Raw genomic sequence first — 19,183 nt, forward strand, 5'->3', positions numbered from 1 at the left:
GGACAAAGCACAAATTTTTGGCTTCCACCAAAACACATGGACATTTTAGACTGAAACTGAAAACATTGCAGAAAAATAAAATAACCTTTCAGCTGAAACCAAAACCAGGCAGAAAATGGACTTTGAACCAATTTTATCACTGTAACAGAATCCAAAATTTAGCTGGTCTCTATTTCAGAGAGCAAGCTGTTACTAATAATTCACTGTGGCAGCAGAGGTAATGGCAGTCCTTTAGTAGACATTTTCTTAAAAGAAAGAAAGAACTGTCAGCAAGGATTCGCTGTGGCAGTGTGAGCAGTGGTAGTCTTACAGCAGGGGTGCTGATTAGAGCTGTTAATACCCCTATGTTCATCTTTCTCACCTGCAGGGTCACTCTCTTCAACTATCACCACAGCTGGCATCTGGGATTTTAAGGACTTGGATTTCCGGCTCCTCCGGGGCTTTCTTTTTGATTTGTTGCCCATGCAAGAACTTGTGGAGATTGCTGCATCATCTGCTGTGGTGTCACCATCAGTGATATTGTCATCACTATAGCAGGCATTAGAGACACTTTTGGCTTCCTCGAGGTGACTGAGCAGATGTTCTGTGGAACATAAGATAGGATATACCTGAAATAAATGGAGCTCTTGCTTTCAAGGATTATCACGCCCATCACACAGCTCCCATACCCACAGAACAGCCAGTGCTTACATAAAACATTTCACTTATTGAGAATTCGTGGGAGCCAGTCAGAAAGCCGCTCGTGGCAGCCACCGACCAACCGGGTTAGCAGTGGTACAGGAGCGCAGAAAGCTTGCTCCTTCCCACTGCACCTTTGGCCCACCAGAAATCAGCAGAGGAGGTACGACGAACAGGGCAGGGAGGGGGGGCGGGGACAGGGTGCAGAATCTGGGAGGGAAGGGGGATGGGTACAGAGCCTGACAGGGGAGGAAGGAAGTAAGGGGGATGGGTGTACAACCTGACAGAGGAGGGAGGGAAGGGGGCTGGGTACATAGCCTGACAGGGGAGGGAGGGAAGGTGGTCGGGTGCAGAGCCTGACAGAGGAGGGAGGGAAGGGGGCTGGATGCAGTGCCTGACAGGGGATAGAGGGAAGAGGACTGGGTGCAGAGCCTGACAGGGTAGGGCACAGCACTTGAATATTAAGCCGCCCGACATAATCGAGTCAACCATTTTACCTCCTTTTTTGGGGGGGGAAAATGGGGGTCTCGCCTTATATTTGGATCAACTTATATTCGAGCATATACAGTACACATAAAAATACGTATGCACAATGACAAAAAGACATGTAATTTTACTCAAACTGCATGTGGACTTGTTTGGGGGTGGTGCTGGGTGGAGCAGAGCTGTGAAATATGCATTTAGTTTATAAAATGTGTATACATTATTCCTGATTGTCAGTATCTCCACCCTGTCCCCCTTCCCTCTCTGCCAGACTCTGCACCCTGTCCAACCTCTCTGCTCTATACCCTGTCCCCCCTCTCTCCCAATGTCCAGCAGGCTTCCACGAGCCTGCCATATGACCTGGTGCCTCCCTCCCTCAGTGCCTATCGTACCTACTCTGTCTTTGTCTGGTTTTTATGTTCCCCTATTTATTTATATTTTTTTTATTTCTATTATTGCATTTTTTAAACTCTAATTTTAGGAATTGTAAACCGTCCAGATATTTGTTTGATGGTCGGTATATCAAATTGTAAATAAACTTGGAAACTTGGTCTCCTGTCTCGACAGACTCTGACAATTTTTTTTTACCTCCCTCCCGCCTCTTCCCATGCACCTTTTTGAATCCCTGGTGGTCCTGTGGAGTAACAGGCAGGGCCAAGCTTTCTGAACTCCTGCCCTGCCCTGAGCCCCTCCCTGAATGGCTGCCTCAAGTTCTCGCGGCCTAGCGGTGTAACGGGCATCAGCGAGTTTTTTGTGCTCCTGCCCGGCCTTGAGCCACTCCCTAAATAGCTGCCGCCAGTTCTCACGAATCCCGCGAGAACTGGTGGTAGCCCATCAGTGAGTGGCTCAGCACCGGGCAGGAGCGCAAAAAGCTCACTCCTGCCCAGTACACCACTGGACTGCAAAAACTCACAGCAGCCATTCAGAGGGGCTCAGCATGAGGCAGGAGCACAGAAAACTCGCTCCTGCCTGGTACACCGCTGGACCACCAGGGATTTAAAAAGGAGGCAGGAGGGAGGTAAAAAAATTGTCAGTCGACTGGGACAGGAGATGGGAGAGATCTCTCTTGCCTGGCCCAACAGGTCATATGGCAGGCCGGCAGAGGGGGGCTGGTGGGCGCTGATCTGAATATAAGATGATACCCCATTTTGGGGCCATTTTTTGGCTCAAAAATCTCATCCGGAACTTGGAGGCAAGGAGGATGGCAGTTTGAGTGCAGAGCTCCTCTCCCTGGACATTCTCACTAAAGATTTTATAACTATTTAATCCCTTCAGTTTAACTAAAGTGATTTCAGATGGCTTCAAGAAAACAACTTACATTGGATACTGTATTTGCTACAGATGGGAAAAGTAAAAGACCAAAATCAAACCCTGTAACACCATCTAACACCATTCCAGCAGGGGAGAGCCGACGGAGGAGGGCTGCAGTCCGGCCATCGGACCAACGGTTGGCTCGGGAGCCCGTTCCAGCGGGGCACCCGACATTGTCTTCGCTCCTCCCCCATTCCAGCAGGGGAGAGCTGACGGAGGAGGGCTGCAGTCTGGCCATTGGTCCAACGGTCGGCTCGGGGGCCCGTTCCAGCGGGGCACCCGACACTGTCTTCGCTCCTCCCCCATGCCAGCAGGGGAGAGCCAACGGAGGAGGGCTGCAGTCCGGCCATCGGACCAACGGTCGGCTTGGGGGTCCGTTCCAGCGGGGCATCCGACACTGTCTTCGCTCCTCCCCCATTCCAGCAGGGGAGAGCCGACGGAGGAGGGCTGCAGCCCGGCCATCGGACCAACGGTCGGCTTGGGGGCCCGTTTCCAGCGGGGCACCCGACACAGTCTTCGCTCCTCCCCCATTCCAGCAGGGGAGAGCCGACGGAGGAGGGCTGCAGTCCAGCCATCGGACCAACGGTTGGCTCGGGGGCCCATTCAAGCTGGACTTCAGTTTTGACTGTTTTGATTTTATTTTCAATTCTTTTTAGTTTATGATATATTTTTTAATCTTACTTATTGTTTTACCACTTATTTTGTTTTATTTTATCATTCAAATTTCATTTAAATTTCTCCAGAATTCTATTGCTTCAACGGTTCTCCCTCTGCATCTATTCTTATCTCCCCTCTTTTTTCAACCTTTCAAAGTCCTTTAGATCATTGTAATCTTATTAGAATGTTTATTTTCTTATTTTTCTCATCTATTCTCTATTTTATTTCTTCATTACTCTACTAATTGTCATTTTTCCAGGTACTTTAGTTAGATTGTGAGCCTTCGGGACAGTAAGGGAATTTCTAAGTACCTATTTTACTTATAATTTTAATGCACCCTATTGTCTATTTTTCTGTAAACCGCTTAGAATCCTAACGGAGTTTAGCGGTATATAAGAAATAAATTACATTACATTACATTACATCTTATATTTGAGTATATATGGTAACTGAAAATTTTTAAAAAGCACCTATTTTTAAAGCAACATCTACACCTATGTGCCTTAATAAAACAGGCTCTATAGCGCACAGTTTACATACCCCTGGCAGAATTTGTAAAATGTCTAGCATTTGTGGAACAAATGAGTGATCCTGCAAAACACCATTCTTTAATTTAGGAATATTGGTCAGGTGAAACTATCTATTGTCATAGAATTGTGTGTGTGTCCTTCAGTAATCATAATGATAACTAAATTCAGACAGATAGCCCTGATCAAAAGTTTGCATACCCTTGAATGTTTGTGCTGATAATATACACTCAAATTGACTCATACAGATTGAAATAGCAATGAAAGGAGAGTATCCACATTTGTGTCTTGTTTGATTACTTAAAAAATAAAACGGAGAGCTATAACCAATAAACAACGGGATTCAAAAGTAAATCTCAAAGATAAGAAAAAGAAATCCCTGAAGGGTATATACCACAGAACAATACTATAATATCAGAGCAATGTACTCAAATTACAAAGTTAGAAATATTGTACATATTTATTAATTTAAAATTTGCAAAAATGTCACAAAATTTTCATAGAATAGCATACACAGAACAAGTCTCAAACCAAGAGGACAGAGGGCATTTTCAAAGTCTTCACAAGCAGAGGTGAAATGCCATAACAGGCAACCAATCTTCTAACATGTGAGGAGATGTTAGAAGATTGGCTGCCTGTTATGGCATTTCACCTCTACAGTGGTGCCTCACACAACGAACTTAATTCGTTCCAGGAGCAAGTTTGTTATGCGAAAAGTTCGTTATGTGAAACGCGTTTTCCCATAACAATACATGTTAAAAAAAATAATTCGTTCTGCAGCATAAAATATGCTAAGATGACATAAAAAAAGATAAATTTTTTGTTATTATGTTTATTTAGATACATCTAAAAACATAATTGTTTTTTAAAACAACACACATTTTTTAAATTTAAAGACAGACTAAGTAGAGTCTAATTTTACAGTGAGAGAGGGCAGAGTCTCAGCGGCAAAAACTGGGACTTAACTGTTCATTTTTTAAATGCCTGCATGGTTGAAAATGTTGTCCATTTCCTTGGGCAGATCATTCTGTCTATAATACTAGTTTATACTTACAGTATTACAAAATGGTCTAAATGGATAAGCTTTTGTTTTCCTGTTTCTTTCAATATGTAAACAGATTGCCAATGGTGAGAGAGAACAAAGCTGTTATTTTTCTAGCATCGGGGAAGTGGCGAGAGTAGCTCCGCCCCCCCCAACGCATCAGCAGTAGGCGCCGGGCCCCTGCGAGCCGACGGTCCGCTACTGCACAGGGAGCCAGGCGGAGAGAGGGCAGTTAAGCGCAGTGCCTGCGCGGAAGGATGCAGCTCGGGCGACTTCGTTGTGTGAAACGAAGTTCGTTGTGGGAAGCAAGACCTGAAATTCGTTGTGCGCAGCGTTCGCTGTGCGAGGTGTCCGTTATGCGAGGCACCACTGTACTTGTGAAGACTTTGAAAATGCTCTCTGTCCTCTTGGTTTGAGACTTTTTGATTATCTAACTTATTATACTGTTTACTGACAGCACGTTTGCACTAGCACTTGCACTTTGTGATATGGAGGTTGGATTTGAACTCTAATCTGTTTGGGATGTTGGTTTTTTGATTTTTTTCCTTTCTGGATGGCCCACAATCATCTTGCTTACTTTATTCCTCGTGGACATTGTTCCATGAAGACTTCGAATTTTCAAGCTAAGTGAGTTATGAACTTTTGAACATAGCTATATTTATATATCATTGTATGATTTTTTTTTGTAGCCTTTTCCAGCTTGTTTGATAGTGCTTGTTATAAATTATATGTTGTTATACCTTGTCTGGTTTGTTTGTAGTGTTTGTATGTTGTTCTGTGCATGCTATTCTATGAAAATTTTGTGACATTTTTGCAAATTTTAAATTAATAAATATGTACAATATTTCTAACTTTGTAATTTGAGTACATTGCTCTGATATTATAGTATTGTTCTGTGGTATATACCCTTCAGGGATTTCTTTTTTTAATTTTTGTTTGATTACTTATACACAGACATTATAATCAATGAGTTTTTTAGTTCTTGAGAAACCCTTGTACATTTCATCCAGGGCTACACTGACTTTGCTGGTTACTGAAGCATGGGGAAAGCAAATAAAGTATCAAAGGATCTGCAAGTAAAAGTAGTTCAACTTTATATATCAGAAGGATATAAAAAGATATTCAAAGATTTGGAAACGTCCCGTTCCCCCCCCCCCCCCCGGCCCTGAGAAGGACTGTGCAGGTTGCTCATTGGCTGCAGGTCTTGCATTGAAGAACAAGGGCTTAAGACATGATAGAAAAGCAAATCCAACAAGATCCAGAAGAAGGAGAGCAGATACCTGCACTGATGACTGAGGAAATGGCTGCCTCAGCTCGGGGCTAAGGAGGGAGGAAAATAAGGCAATTCTAGCAGAAGTAGGATCAACCCCAGAAAGCATTTTCTCATGTGGGTAAGTCATAAAAAGTAAAGTGGAAAAAAGAAATGCTCTTTCTTTTTTACAAAGCTGCTAGAAAAGAAACATGATATAATCCTGTCCCAGGCTAAGTTGGCAATGAGTGAAGACAGTTTTATTTTCTTACTATCAGATAGCAGCAATGGGTCCAGACAAAAAAAAATAATCTTCTTCCCGTTAACTCTCTGGGTACCGGTTGCAATTTTAGAAACTGAGTCATCTGAAGAGGGCTTTTTTCAATTCTTAGAGTAACTGATATCACACTTTGGGCTCCTTTTATCAAGGTGCGCTATGGAGGTTAGCGCGTCGAACATTTCATCACACGCTAACCCCCGCGGCACACTAAAAAACTAACGCCTCGTCAATGGAGGCATTAGCGACTAACGCGGCAGGCGGTTGAACGTGTGGTATTCCGCGCGTTAACCGCCTACCAAAGCTTGATAAAAGGAGCCCTTTGTATCACGACAATATAAAAAGAAAGCATAGTATGTGAGCAATCTTAAGAGAACATTCTTTGTGGCCTTAGGAAAATCAATTATTCTCCTTGTGTTGTGGTACAGTTAATTTTTTTGATAGGAATTCACTATATATGTATTTAATTTTTCACTAAGTATCATACAAATTCCAACATAAGCAGATGATAAATCCATACCTGTGAGCAGCTGTGCTTCCAGGAAGGTAGACGAACACACTTTACAGGTCCACTGGCAAGACTCTACTATCTCTAGAGGCCCACTTATCTCCCCACAACTCTCTGTCACAAAACAAGAGCACAGGGTTACTACCATGCACATACACACACACATACACAACCACAGGAATACTATTGACTATCTCACAAAAGCACCTCCATCAACTACTCACGTTGTATAGGCTCTTTCCTTTCAACAAAAGGCAAAGAAGGACTATCCACAGAATATAGCCAAATTCTACACTTGAATCTTCACAAAACAGGGTTATTTTTTGGATAATCTAGTAATGTTCCTCAGCACATTTCCTTTCCATGGCAGGATGCATACACAGTTATGAGCAGAGAACAAAATATGAATTAAGGTGAAGCTCAGGCTCTCCTGAAAGCAGTGCTATCAACTTTTCTCCTTCATGTCATCTCCTGTTCTCTTGTGCTCCTAGTTCAGTTTTCTAAACTATTTGTGAATTATAACTCAACTACTTATTTAAGGACTCCTTTTACTAAGCTGCGTTAGGGCTTTAACGCACGCTATATTGCCGCGCAAGCTAGACCTTAACGTCAGCATTGAGCTGGCATTAGTTCTAGCTGCATAGCGCGCGGTAATTTACCTGCGTGCACTAAAAACGCTAGCGCACCTTAGTAAAAGGAGCCCTAAGTCTCAGACTTTTCTAAATCTTTAATGAAATTAGGCGATATGACAGTCACTGTTTGGCCATATAACCTGAGTTTTCTAATATAAAAAGTAGCTTGAAGTAAACAGCAACAACAAAAAAATAGAACCTAGTAAAGGGAGCAGATCTGAGCTGGGAGCCTGTCCCCATACTGTGGGGTGGCAAAGGATTACATACTTTAAAGGAAGCTGTACTGGTGTGTAACATCTCATAATTCAAAAGTCCTCTTGGCTAAGATGAATTCAACCACCAAATCGACTTCCAGTCTTTTTTCTACTGTTTAAAACGTTAAATCTAGCTCTGAGTCATTTGTCAAGACATTAATTACTAGCCAGAAATTTACCAACACTTATCGACAAAACGAATATGATTAGCTTGAGCTTTTCTCCATACGAGTGAGATCTCTCTTCACTTACTATAACTTCTGTAGGAAAGGGATTGGGACTTGTATACCGCCTTTTTGTACTTTTACAACCACACTCAAAGCGGTTTACATATAGGTACTTCAAGCATTTTCCCTATCTGTCCCAGTGGGCTCACAATCTATCTAATGTACCTAGGGCAGTGAAGGATCAAGTAACTTGCCCAGGGTCACGTGCAGCAGCACGGGGTTTGAACCCACAACCTCAGGGTGCTGAGGCTGTAGCTCTAACTACTACTAAGCCACTCTCTTCTTTATAGGAGCTGATTTCAGAAGTTATAGTACAGGTTAAGATGGCAATTTCTTCATTGTATATTTATTCCTATGCTAATCAATTTTCTGATGACCTAGTTAAAGACTTGAATTTTAAAATAAGTGTTGTGTGCTAAAAACATCCTTTTCAGAAGGTATAGTTTCAACTTTACTAAAAAGGGCTTACACTAGATCTATATTGAATCATCATTTAGACACCAGTGATCTTCTATGTTACTGGCAAATATCATCTTCTTAGCTAAGGTAATGGAGAAATTGGCTGTAGACCAATTAAAAGAATTTGTTGATAACTACAGTTGTTTGGACACTTACCAGTTTGGTTTTGAAGAATTTCATTGCATGGAAATTCTTGATTTCTATCTCTGGTTATATTCATCAGGGATTTGAATTAGGGGCCTCTCTCAGTAACAATGTCTCCAAATAGGATAATTTCTCACACCCAAGTCAGTGTATGATCTCAGTCTCTCAAATTTACTGCTCTTTGTACTAATGCATTTGCCACTTGGTTATACTCATTTGCTGATTAAGGAGCCTCTTTACTAATGCTTAGCATGTGCTAGCATGCTAAATGCTACCTGTCCTATTTTATATCTATGGACCATGTGGCACTTAGCTCACACTAGTGTCTGTTAGTGCTTGTGAAGCTTTAGTAATAGGGCCCTTTAAATTCTTTAAAAGCTCTATCTCTTCCTTCACAAATTCTGTCGCTTCCTTCCCTTTTGGTGGTTCATAGACAAAAGCGCGCGCCGACAATTGAGCGCAGTGTGCGCCGCCGCGCCACTCTAAATTACAGTTTTTAGGGGCTCCGACGGGTGGTTTTATTGGGGAACCCCCCCCCAGTTTACTTAATAGACATCGCGCCGGCGTTATGGGGGGTTTGGGGGGTTGTAACCCTCCATATTTTACTGTAAACTGAACTTTTTCCCTAAAAACAGGGAAAAAGTTCAGTTTTCAGTAAAATGTGGGGGGTTACAACCCCCCACATCGCCCCCACAACATGGCGCAATGTCTATTAAGTAAAGTGGGGTGGTTCCCCCCCCCCACGCCCCCTGGTCAGAGCCCTAAAAACAGTAATTTAGAGCAGCGCGCACTGCGCTCAATTGTCTGGGTGCGCCTTTGTCCCGGCGCGCTTTTGACCTGACACCCTTTTGGTACAGGTAGATTCTCACTCTTTCCTTTTTTTACTTTATCTTTATACAAATTTTTAGTATGATGAACAAGTAACAACTTGCATAAGAATTCAAGAATTAACATCTTAACAAATACAGGAAATAATATAGGTATTATTTAGTCCACAATAACCTGATCCAAGAACAAAGAAAATATCAAGTGGAATTTAAGAAAGTAAATATAAATTACTTAGATGGAATAGGAGACATTGATCATTCACCCAGGCAGCTGGTTCGTTAAACTGTGGAAGGAGACATTGTGCCAATAATCACCCCTCCCCCTTCTCTAGCCGTTACAAACTCAAGTAATTGTTTGGGTTGAGGAAAAAAAAAATTTTCCCCTCAAAAGAGACAACATTTCCCAGGAAATTTCAATACAAAGCATGCACCAAGGATCAACACTCTAGGGGCTCCTTTTACAAAGGTGCGCTAGCGTTTTTAACACGTGCGCGCTAGCTGAAAATCTACCGCCTGCTCAAAGGGAGGCGGTAGTGGTTAGCGCGCACGCTATTCCGCGCGTTAAGGCCCTAGCGCACCTTTGTAAAAGGAGCCCTTGGTCTATAAGAAAGGAAATCTTTTCTCTTCTTTTGTGTCTCTTTAGATATATCTGGATAAATTCTTACTAGCGAACCCTGAAAACTATCTTTCATGTGCCTAAAATAAGTTTGGAAGATTAAATCTCTGTCAAAGGCGAATGTCACTATAAGGGTAGTTCTTTCTGTAATTATTTCTAAGGAACTCTCCAAAAATTTTGTCAGATCTAATTTGGTTTGTTGTTGCTCCATTTCTCCTCTTGGGGTAGAAACCATTTGTTTCTTGATGCCTGCTGAAATACTCTGGACTCTCATTATAGGTGGCAGAGATTCTACAGCTATTAACAAAATCTCTTTGAAGTATTTTCGCACCATTTCCAGAGGGGAGATTATCGGAGACTTAGGAAAATTTAGCAATCTCAAATTATTTCTTCTTTGCCTATTTTCCATATATTCTAGCATTTTCTGAATAAATGCCTTTTCCTTAATTATCTCTGACTCCAAAGATTTTATTCCTGGGTAATTTGTTCTTCATGCCTTTTAATACTCTCTGTTTGTTCACTTAGAATAATTCCTGGTGCATTTACCTGGGAGCTTATAGCAACACAATCTGAACGTACCATAACTATGGCTTTTTTAAGGTTGGAGTCCATAATGGCTATGGCCTTCCACAGGTCATCAATACAGACTTTATCAGGCTTAATAATCTCTCCAAACTGCTCTATTGAAGTGGAAAAGTTCTCAGCCATAACTGCAACGGGCACCGTTGATAGGGCTTCAGTGGGAGCAGAATTCTCCATCTCATCTGCTCTCTTTTCTCCTCTGGGGCTCAACAGCAAAATCCCAGGCTGGGTTGGTTGTTTCACATCCTCCGAAGCAGTAAAATGACTTGCAAGCTGGTAAGGGGGCTGCCTCTGGATCAGGTTTAAAGAAGCCCGCTCCCCACTAAGGTCTGCCGATTCACTCGGCGTCCCTCCCAAAGCCTGGGTGGTCCCCATTGGTTGGCGCTTCAACTTAGCGTCCAGCATCATCTATGTCAGTTGTTTGGAGTTCGCGGCCGCCGGAACTCACAGCCGCCGGAGGTCCCTTCCTCTTTCCCATCTTCTCACAGCAAACTGGCGCGACCACTACACACACCTTCAAGAAAATGGACACAATCCAGCAGCATCCTGCCAGGAAACTAGCCATGGAGAGAGGGTAAGAACGGCGCTAACACGGACACGGAGCCCAGCATTATGCGTCCGTCCTAATTGCCATCTTGGATCCCTCACTCTTTCCTTTAACAAGTGAAACAACTGTCTAAGTTTAATGAAGGATAAATTTTCTGGATGTTTACTTTTATACATATTTCAACACTTTTTGTGCATTTGGATTTGATGATTCTTTTAAGAGCCTAGAGCACAGGTGTCGAAGTCGGTCCTCGAGGGCCGCAATCCAGTCGGGTTTTCAGAATTTTCCCAATGAATATGCATTGAAAGCAGTGCATGCACATAGATCTCATGCATATTCATTGGGGAAATCTTGAAAACCCGACTGGATTGCGGCCCTCGAGGACCGACTTCGACACCCCTGGCCTAGAGGCTTATTACGGTAGCTCAATAGGTATACTCTATTTCTTATGACACCCATTCCTTCTTTGGCTTGAAAAATGTAAAATATCTTGGTATATACTTATTCTTTTAAATGACTTCATGGGCATGGAAGTATTCTCTGTTTCGTACATTCAGTTTTTAAAGATCTTTAAGAGACCGATTTACAATTTCAGTGCTGTACAAGAGTGCAGGAATCGCCAGCTGATTAATGGCTTCTACAGTATTTTATTCTGCGATATTAATGTACTCTTCAGTACCAATTTTAGCCTCCTATAACACTCTTTCTGATCTTTTCCCTCAGTGGTTTATACTCGATTGTTGCTCCTTCCATCACACATAGCTATTTATATACCTTTCCTATTTGAAGTCCTTTATATCTCAATCATTAGTCAGAAGAATGTTTTCAGTTTTGCTCAACTTTCCTGAAAGGAAAGCTGCCTTAGCCCATTTGTCTAGACCAGTGGTCTCAAACACGCGGCCCGGGGACCACTTGCGGCCCACCAGGTACTATTTTGAGGCCCTCGGTATGTTTATCATAATCACAAAAGTAAAATAAAGCAGGTTCTTGATCATATGTCTCTTAAGCTATAAATTACAATATTATTATTAAGACTTAGCCAAAAGGAAAGATTTATAAACTATAAAGAGTTTTATGTCATGCAAAATTGTCATTTCTTTAATAAGACATTAACTATTTTTTTCTGAGGCCCTCCAAGTACCTAGAAACCCAAAATGTGGCCCTGCGAAGGGTTTGAGTTTGAGACCACTGGTCTAGACCAAAGGTTATCTTTTATGTCATCTGAGCAGCTTTTCTCTACTAGGAGTTGATCTACTAATTGTTGATCACAGGAACTGTATAATGTAATATAACTTCTACAATGTTGCTATCTTTATGAGTTAAGGCTAACCCACAACTCCAGAGAATAATAATATTCAGTGGACTAAGTGTCAAACAAAACAAAACAAAACTGGTGAAAGGAAGCCCACAATCTCTGTCTTTAAGGTGATATAATCTCTCCTTGCTCATATCTTTATTTTACCTGTGCAAAGTCCTTACTTACTGGACTATACCATTCTGCCCTGTGATGTGCAGTGTCTTCTAGGCTCCCACTATTGCTTCGCTTTCTGCAAGCTATGAAAATGGCCTGATCTTGGCTTCACCTACAAGCTCCTGCTAGCCCTCTGTTTTATGAAAGCCTTGAAAGAGGCCTGATTCAGGCTTCTCCTACAATCTCCACCTCTCAGGTGACATCATCTTTCCTTGTCCATATCTTGCAATGTTTTTACCTATGGTGTGTTCTGCCAGTGCATCCCAAAGGAGTACAACAAAGGAAAATGCTGCACTCCTTTGTTCTGGTGGAGGTTTTTCAAAAAAGAGTGATGACATCAAGCTAACTGTGTCCATCTTCTGGTACAAGAGCATAAACCCACATGTCTGGACTGGTCTGGAGGGACAATAAGGAAAGATGCCGTTTTTGGATTTCTCACATAAAATCAAGCTCTAAAACTATAGGATGCCACTGTACCAAAGAAACAGATAATGAAAAATTAGGTTCTTACCTAGATAATCTTCTTTCTGTTAAAGGACATAGGAGTCTGTTCTCTACGTGAATTACCTCTGAGCGCAAACTGCTTGCAGAAGGTTGTCAGAGCAAACAAACTAAAACTGCAGACTTGTACACGGTGCAGGCAAATTTTAATTTGACAAATAAATCTTAACTAAAAACCTTTTACCAGAAGGGGGACCCAATACGGTCCGTGTTTCAGACAACCTTCATCAGGGGTCCATGCTGATAAAGAAAAAAATCACAAAAAAGAAGCCTGGAAAAATAGCGTTTAGTAGTACACCGGGGAATCGCCAAAATGCAATAAAAAGTTTGTCACAAAGTTACTGTGACGAACTTTTTATTGCATTTTGGCGATTCCCCGGTGTACTACTAAACGCTATTTTTCCAGGCTTCTTCTTTTTTGTGATATTTTTCTTTAGTTTGTTTGCTCTGGTCTGTTTTTTCACTGCAGACGAAGTTGGACCTCTGGTTCTCCTTTTTTGTTTTGTGCTTTGCAGAAGGTTGTCAATCACATCTTTCAGCTCCTCCTCCTTCACCAGTGGCGTATAGTCCCCTTTACCAAAGCAATCAATATCCACTATAAGAGAAGAATGCTCTGTAACTCATGAAAAAGAACAATAATTAGCATGAACTAATTACACAGTTGTACAACGAACCACCCTGCTGTGTGCAACTAACACAAACACATACAGAGCTCAGGAACTCAACAACTTATTCCTTTATTATACATATATGATTACATGTTCTTCCAAATGACAAGAGAAAACTCCAGTTCTGTCTATAGATTTATTTGAGGCAGGAAGCAGGTACATTGAAAACTGACATGGCAGGCCGTACAGACTCCTATTCCTTTAACAGAAAGAAATCATCCAGGTAAGAACCTAATCTTCCATTTTGTAGCAAGGACATAGGAGTCTGTACTCTAGGTCAGAGATTCTCAACATGCAGTACGCATACCCTTAGGGGTACACACTGCATTGGTCTTCCGCCCCCCTTTCCTGCTTAATGGTCGCCGGGGATCCCATACCCTCTTTCCTGCCCACCGGCCTCTGCTGAAGCCGCTGTTGGGGATCCCATGCCCTCCTTCCTGCCCACTCCCCTCCACCAAAGCCCAGAAGGCTTTCCTTCGATGTCAGAGTTGACATTAGAGGGAAGCCTTCCAGGTCAGTGGGGGATCCCAGTTACCTCCTTCCAGGTGGGCTGCTGCTCCTTCCTGTCTTCAGCGACATTTGTTGTAGGGATGCGGGCAACTGCTGCACATGGCTGACCCGAAGGCCTTCTCTCTGATGTCAGAACTGGTCACGTCTGGATGAGATGCCAGTGAAACTTTTCCCACTCGAGCTCAGAAGCACGAGAGGCCTGATACCTGTACTTTGAGAGATGCCACTGCCAGGGCTTCTCTAGTTTAGCTGTAGAAATGCAAAAATCCCTGGAATTGGAGCCTTGAAAGGCTCCATATTATCTTTAGTGCACCAGAGCTGAAAAGCCTTCTGGGCCTTAGAGTAGACTGCAACAGTCAAAGTCTTTTTAGCTCGGAGAGTAGAACTACCTACCTTATAGCCATGCTGTAAGACCAAAGTGATCTGGGCTCTCCATGTGAATTGGCCCCTGACTAAGTAGCCCCAGATGAACCGGTAACTTGATGCATCTGTCCCGTTGGAGCCATACTAGATCCGCATACCATGGCTGTAGAGACCAATTGGGCTACCAGAATCACAGGTACCAGACGAGTCATAATTATGTGAATGACCCAGCCCACCATGGAATCTATCACATGAATACAAAGGAAAAAATCACAACCCTACGTACGGGATATGAAACCAAAAAAGAGTGGGGAAGGGACACAAAGTCATGTGCATAAAAAGAGGCAGACATAAAATGATCCTTTTTTAAAACCAAACTGGACCCTAACACGGTCCGTGTTTCAGCTGTATAAGCCTTTTTCAGGGGTGCATAAAATAAAAGCCCAGTAGATGGCACCAGATTACAACTAATAAAAGAGGATTACCGGTACTCTCGGTGTCCAGTCCTAAGCCTGCTGCCTGACCAGATTTTTTTAAAACGCTATGTCGATGCTGCAGGGAACATTTATAAAACGGATCATTTTATGCCTGCCTCTTTTTATGCACATGATATATGTATTATGTTAATATATGATGTTTTAATAAATTGATTGTCCTCACAGTAGTTTGACTTTGTGTCCCTTCCCAGCCCACCATAGCCATGGTGGAAACACATAAAACAGCTTCTCTTCCAGCTAGGGCTGAACTATCACGTCCAAACCTGTGCTTTCTGATTCATCTCTTCAGCTGTAGAAGCGACTCGCCTTTGTGTTCTTCCCCAGCATTCCACAATGAGGTCAGATGCTCTTCGAGATAGGGACCATTCTGTCATATCTCGTAGAGTGTGCTGTAGAGAGCGCCTGAAGGTGAGCTTCTGTCCATAATAATATCTGAGCCTCCAAATGCAAAATGCCTCCTTATCTGTTCACATAGGCTACCACGATGGCATTGTCTGAGAATTGCCTTCACTTTGAGATCTTTTTCCAATGACCTTAATGCTAGCAAAATAAATCACAGTTCCAGGCGATATATGGACCATTTTCTTTGATGGAGAGACCACTGGCCCTGTACCGGATGACCATCACAAATGAACCCTCTCAGTTTGAGAGGCTAGCATCGGTTGTTATGATCACCCATGAGGAGATTCAGAGAGGAACACTCATCGATAAGAAGTCTACTTGGAGCCTCCAGGGCAAGCTGTGCTTCACTCCCCCTGTCCAGGGAAGCTGCCTTTGGAAGGAATGATGCTGCGGGGACCACCAGAAGAGAAGGTAATCCTGTAGGGGACGCATATGTGCTCACGCTCTGGGAACCATTTCCAGAGTGGCTGTCATTGAGCCTAGGAGCTGAAGGTAATGCCAAGCAGTAGAATTCTGCATCACAAAAAGATTTGCAATCTGATTCCTGAGCTACTATTAGCATGGCTCAGGAAGAAAAACACAGTCCTTCGCCATGTTGAAGCAGACTCCCAAATACTCCAAGCATTGGGTCGGTTCTAGATGACTCTTCTTGAAGTTGACAATCCAGCCCAGATCCTGAAGGAGATTTACAACTTGCCACACCACCTGCTCTCCCTCTGAGAGGGATGGGGCTTTGACCAGCCAGTCGTCCAAGTATGGGTGCAACTGGATTCCCATCCTGCAGAGGTGAGCTGCCACCACCGCTATCCTTTGATGAAGGTAAATGGAAGACGTTTGCCCCAAGCTGGTACTGGAGGGAGTAGAATATGTTGTGGATGCTCTCTATGACATCATCAGAGTCATGAACAAGGCGTTGGCCTATGTCGTTTCCACCTGCAGGATGCTCTGGATATGGCAATGGGTGGGCAATTCAGGTTCCAAGGCCACCTTAAGCAAACTGCATTTTAAAGGACAAGATGCTATTTAGTGAGAGCTTAGACGATCTCTTGCCAGTGTGGCGGATCACTGTACTAAGTCTCTGCCAGACAGCAGACCTCATCAACCCACTTAGGGAGGCAGGGGAAATTTTTGTTTCTCACGACACTCCCGCTAGTATTACACAGGTGCCTCTGCTCAGAAATCTTAGGGAGCCAGACAGAGATTTGGCAGCTCCAGATGCCAGCAACCCTCAGGGTCTCAGTGACACCAAGGTGACAGCTGCACTCCCGCATATTGACAGGAGGCTCTCGGCATTCTGGACAGTATGGGAGCAAATTTCCTCAGATCTTATACGGGAGGGTCCCAAAATCGAGTTCTTTTGCCTTCCCCCAGATCTGTTTGTGGACGTTCCGGCCAGAAGACCAGAAAAGGAGGCCAGGGTCCAAGTAACTGTGCAATGGCTACTAGACATTCAACAAAGAAAAATGGGGAGACCCAATGATCCACAGTGAAAACAATCCACCAATAAAAACAAAAACTGTGGATACAGATGTTCTGGAGATAATTTATTAAACACTGACATATAAAACCATGAAAATTCAATTAAAAAAGTACAATGATAAAAAATACAGTGATAAAAATCCAACCGGACCCTACACGGTCCGTGTTTCGGCGAACACGCTTTCCTCAGAGAACCTAAAAGGAAGAGGTAATGATGAATAATAATAAAGAGAAAGATAAAGAGATAAAAAGATAGAATGATAAGAAGTGACTGTGATGCCAATCTGGAGCATGCATATTAGTGTCTATACTCGACTGCAAGATAAAACAAGTGAGCCAAGTGTGATCATGCTATATAAAGAGGCTTGAAACATCAACAAGAGACATGAGAGGAAAAAATGTGCCAAAAAAGGCCAAAAAGAAAAAGTGCCATGGTGTGTATTAGAGTATAAGATTAAGCACAGAAATTTATAAAGTGCCTAAGAGAAGCCATAAGAATAAAAAGTTAATAGAATGAAGAAACCATAATAAGTGTCTGATTTTGAAAACATGAAGAGATATGTGACACAATGTAATGATGAGAAGACATTATACATACCAATGGTTTGCAAACTCACATATAAAGAATTGGACTGAAAACAGTCTATTGTCTTTAAACTATATAAAAAAGACATTGTATTCAAACATGAAGAAACCATAATAGGACATGAACACATAGAATAATGCAGTTAAAATAACAGAATAAAATGACTTAGTTCTAAGACAGCAGGACAAACATAGCTATCAAATTAATAGACAAATCATTTCATATTGTAATTTTAAAGTTAAATGATATAAGATATGTAAAGCATGGTCACGATGAAATATAATGCACCCATAAAATGAATGAAACAAAGATGTGAATGGATTATATATATGAACCAATAATTAAAGACCAAGCTGAATGTTCATACTCATGGACACTAAAGGCAATGAAAGTAAACATAGAAACATAGAAAAAGACGGCAGATAAGGGCCGCGGCCCATCTAGTCTGCCCACCCCAATGACCCTCCCCTATTTATCTCTGTGCAGAGATCCCACGTGACAATCCCATTTCTTCTTAAAATCAGGCACGCTGCTTGCCTCGATCACCTGAAGTGGAAGTCTATCGAGGCAAGCAGCATGCCTGATTTTAAGAAGAAATGGGATCGTCACGTGGGATCTCTGCACAGAGATAAATAGGGGAGGGTCATTGGGATGGGCAGACTAGATGGGCCACGGCCCTTATCTGCCGTCTTTTTCTATGTTTCTATGTTTACTTTCATTGCCTTTAGTGTCCATGAGTATGAACATTCAGCTTGGTCTTTAATTATAAGACATGATAAATTGAAATCCATATATAAAAGTACATTTACAACCATGTGAGGATAAAAATAATAATAATGACAGGTACGAATATGGCATGATACATAAAGACTAATGGTACAAATATGGCACGATACATAAGGACTAATGGTATACAGAAGGCAAAAAAGGCATGATGTCCATAGTTAGGTGAACAGCAAAGATTAAGAAATGAGAAAGCACGTCAAAAGGAAAGCTGTGCTGAAGTAAAAAGCAAAGCAACGGAAGTGGGGGAAAAACAGCTTTATAGACCTGTATTGAAGGTTAAGGCAAAAAGATTAAAAGCCCCATGTGGCTTTGGGATATAAATAAGGTCGCATGCTAAAGCCGTGGGTGTGTATATCCTCTAGTATAATTACAAGTTGATGGAAATTTAAGTTAAAAAATATACTGTGTGCATAAAACAATCAGTAATAGAAGTATTGTCCCATTTTTTTTTTTAAGAGTGGTGCTCATACAGGGGGGAACAGTATTCTTTTTAAGCTGCACTAAACATCCAGTATCTGATTTTATTCAGAGTAGATATAAACTACATACAAATAAGTAGGGAAAGCAGGCAGAATGTGGCATTTTTTGCTGCTTCACTGTGAGAGTTTATAGGCTTAAAATGTTTATTTGCAATACCCTAAGCTAAAAAATTTGCATAAAATCATGTTTCTGCTTTGAGCGGGGAGACGCAAAGAAGAAAATTAAAATTGTGGGGATGGTGAGGAGACGGGGATGAATTTTCTCCCCATGTCACTTTCTAACGCATACTGTATGCCCTCTAGGGAATTATGTATTTAAAAAAATCAAAATAATTTACAGAAAAACAACATACTGAGCAGAATAAAATTTGCAGTATTCTGGAACTATATGGAGGTATTTTAATACTTAGCTTGTCAGTCT

General features: G+C 42.1%; 1 protein-coding gene across 2 annotated transcripts in view; it reads right to left on the reverse strand.

Moving 5' to 3' along the window:
* The window catches only part of PRDM15 (PR/SET domain 15), a 354,917-nt gene that overhangs the window by 190,907 nt on the left and 144,827 nt on the right, over positions 1-19,183 (reverse strand). The window contains exons 1-3 of one of the 2 annotated variants that reach the window (XM_033942188.1): positions 12,730-12,855; positions 6,745-6,846; positions 362-583 (exon numbers count right to left, since the gene is read on the reverse strand). In XM_033942188.1, the coding sequence (XP_033798079.1) occupies positions 362-583; positions 6,745-6,846; positions 12,730-12,847 (442 nt within the window). In that variant the 5' untranslated portion in view covers positions 12,848-12,855. Of the gene's footprint in view, positions 1-361; positions 584-6,744; positions 6,847-12,729; positions 12,856-19,183 lie in introns of those variants that run through there. The other variant, XM_033942187.1, reaches the window with a different exon arrangement.

Source organism: Geotrypetes seraphini, chromosome 4 (assembly GCF_902459505.1).
Source record: "Geotrypetes seraphini chromosome 4, aGeoSer1.1, whole genome shotgun sequence".
NCBI lineage: Eukaryota > Metazoa > Chordata > Amphibia > Gymnophiona > Dermophiidae > Geotrypetes > Geotrypetes seraphini.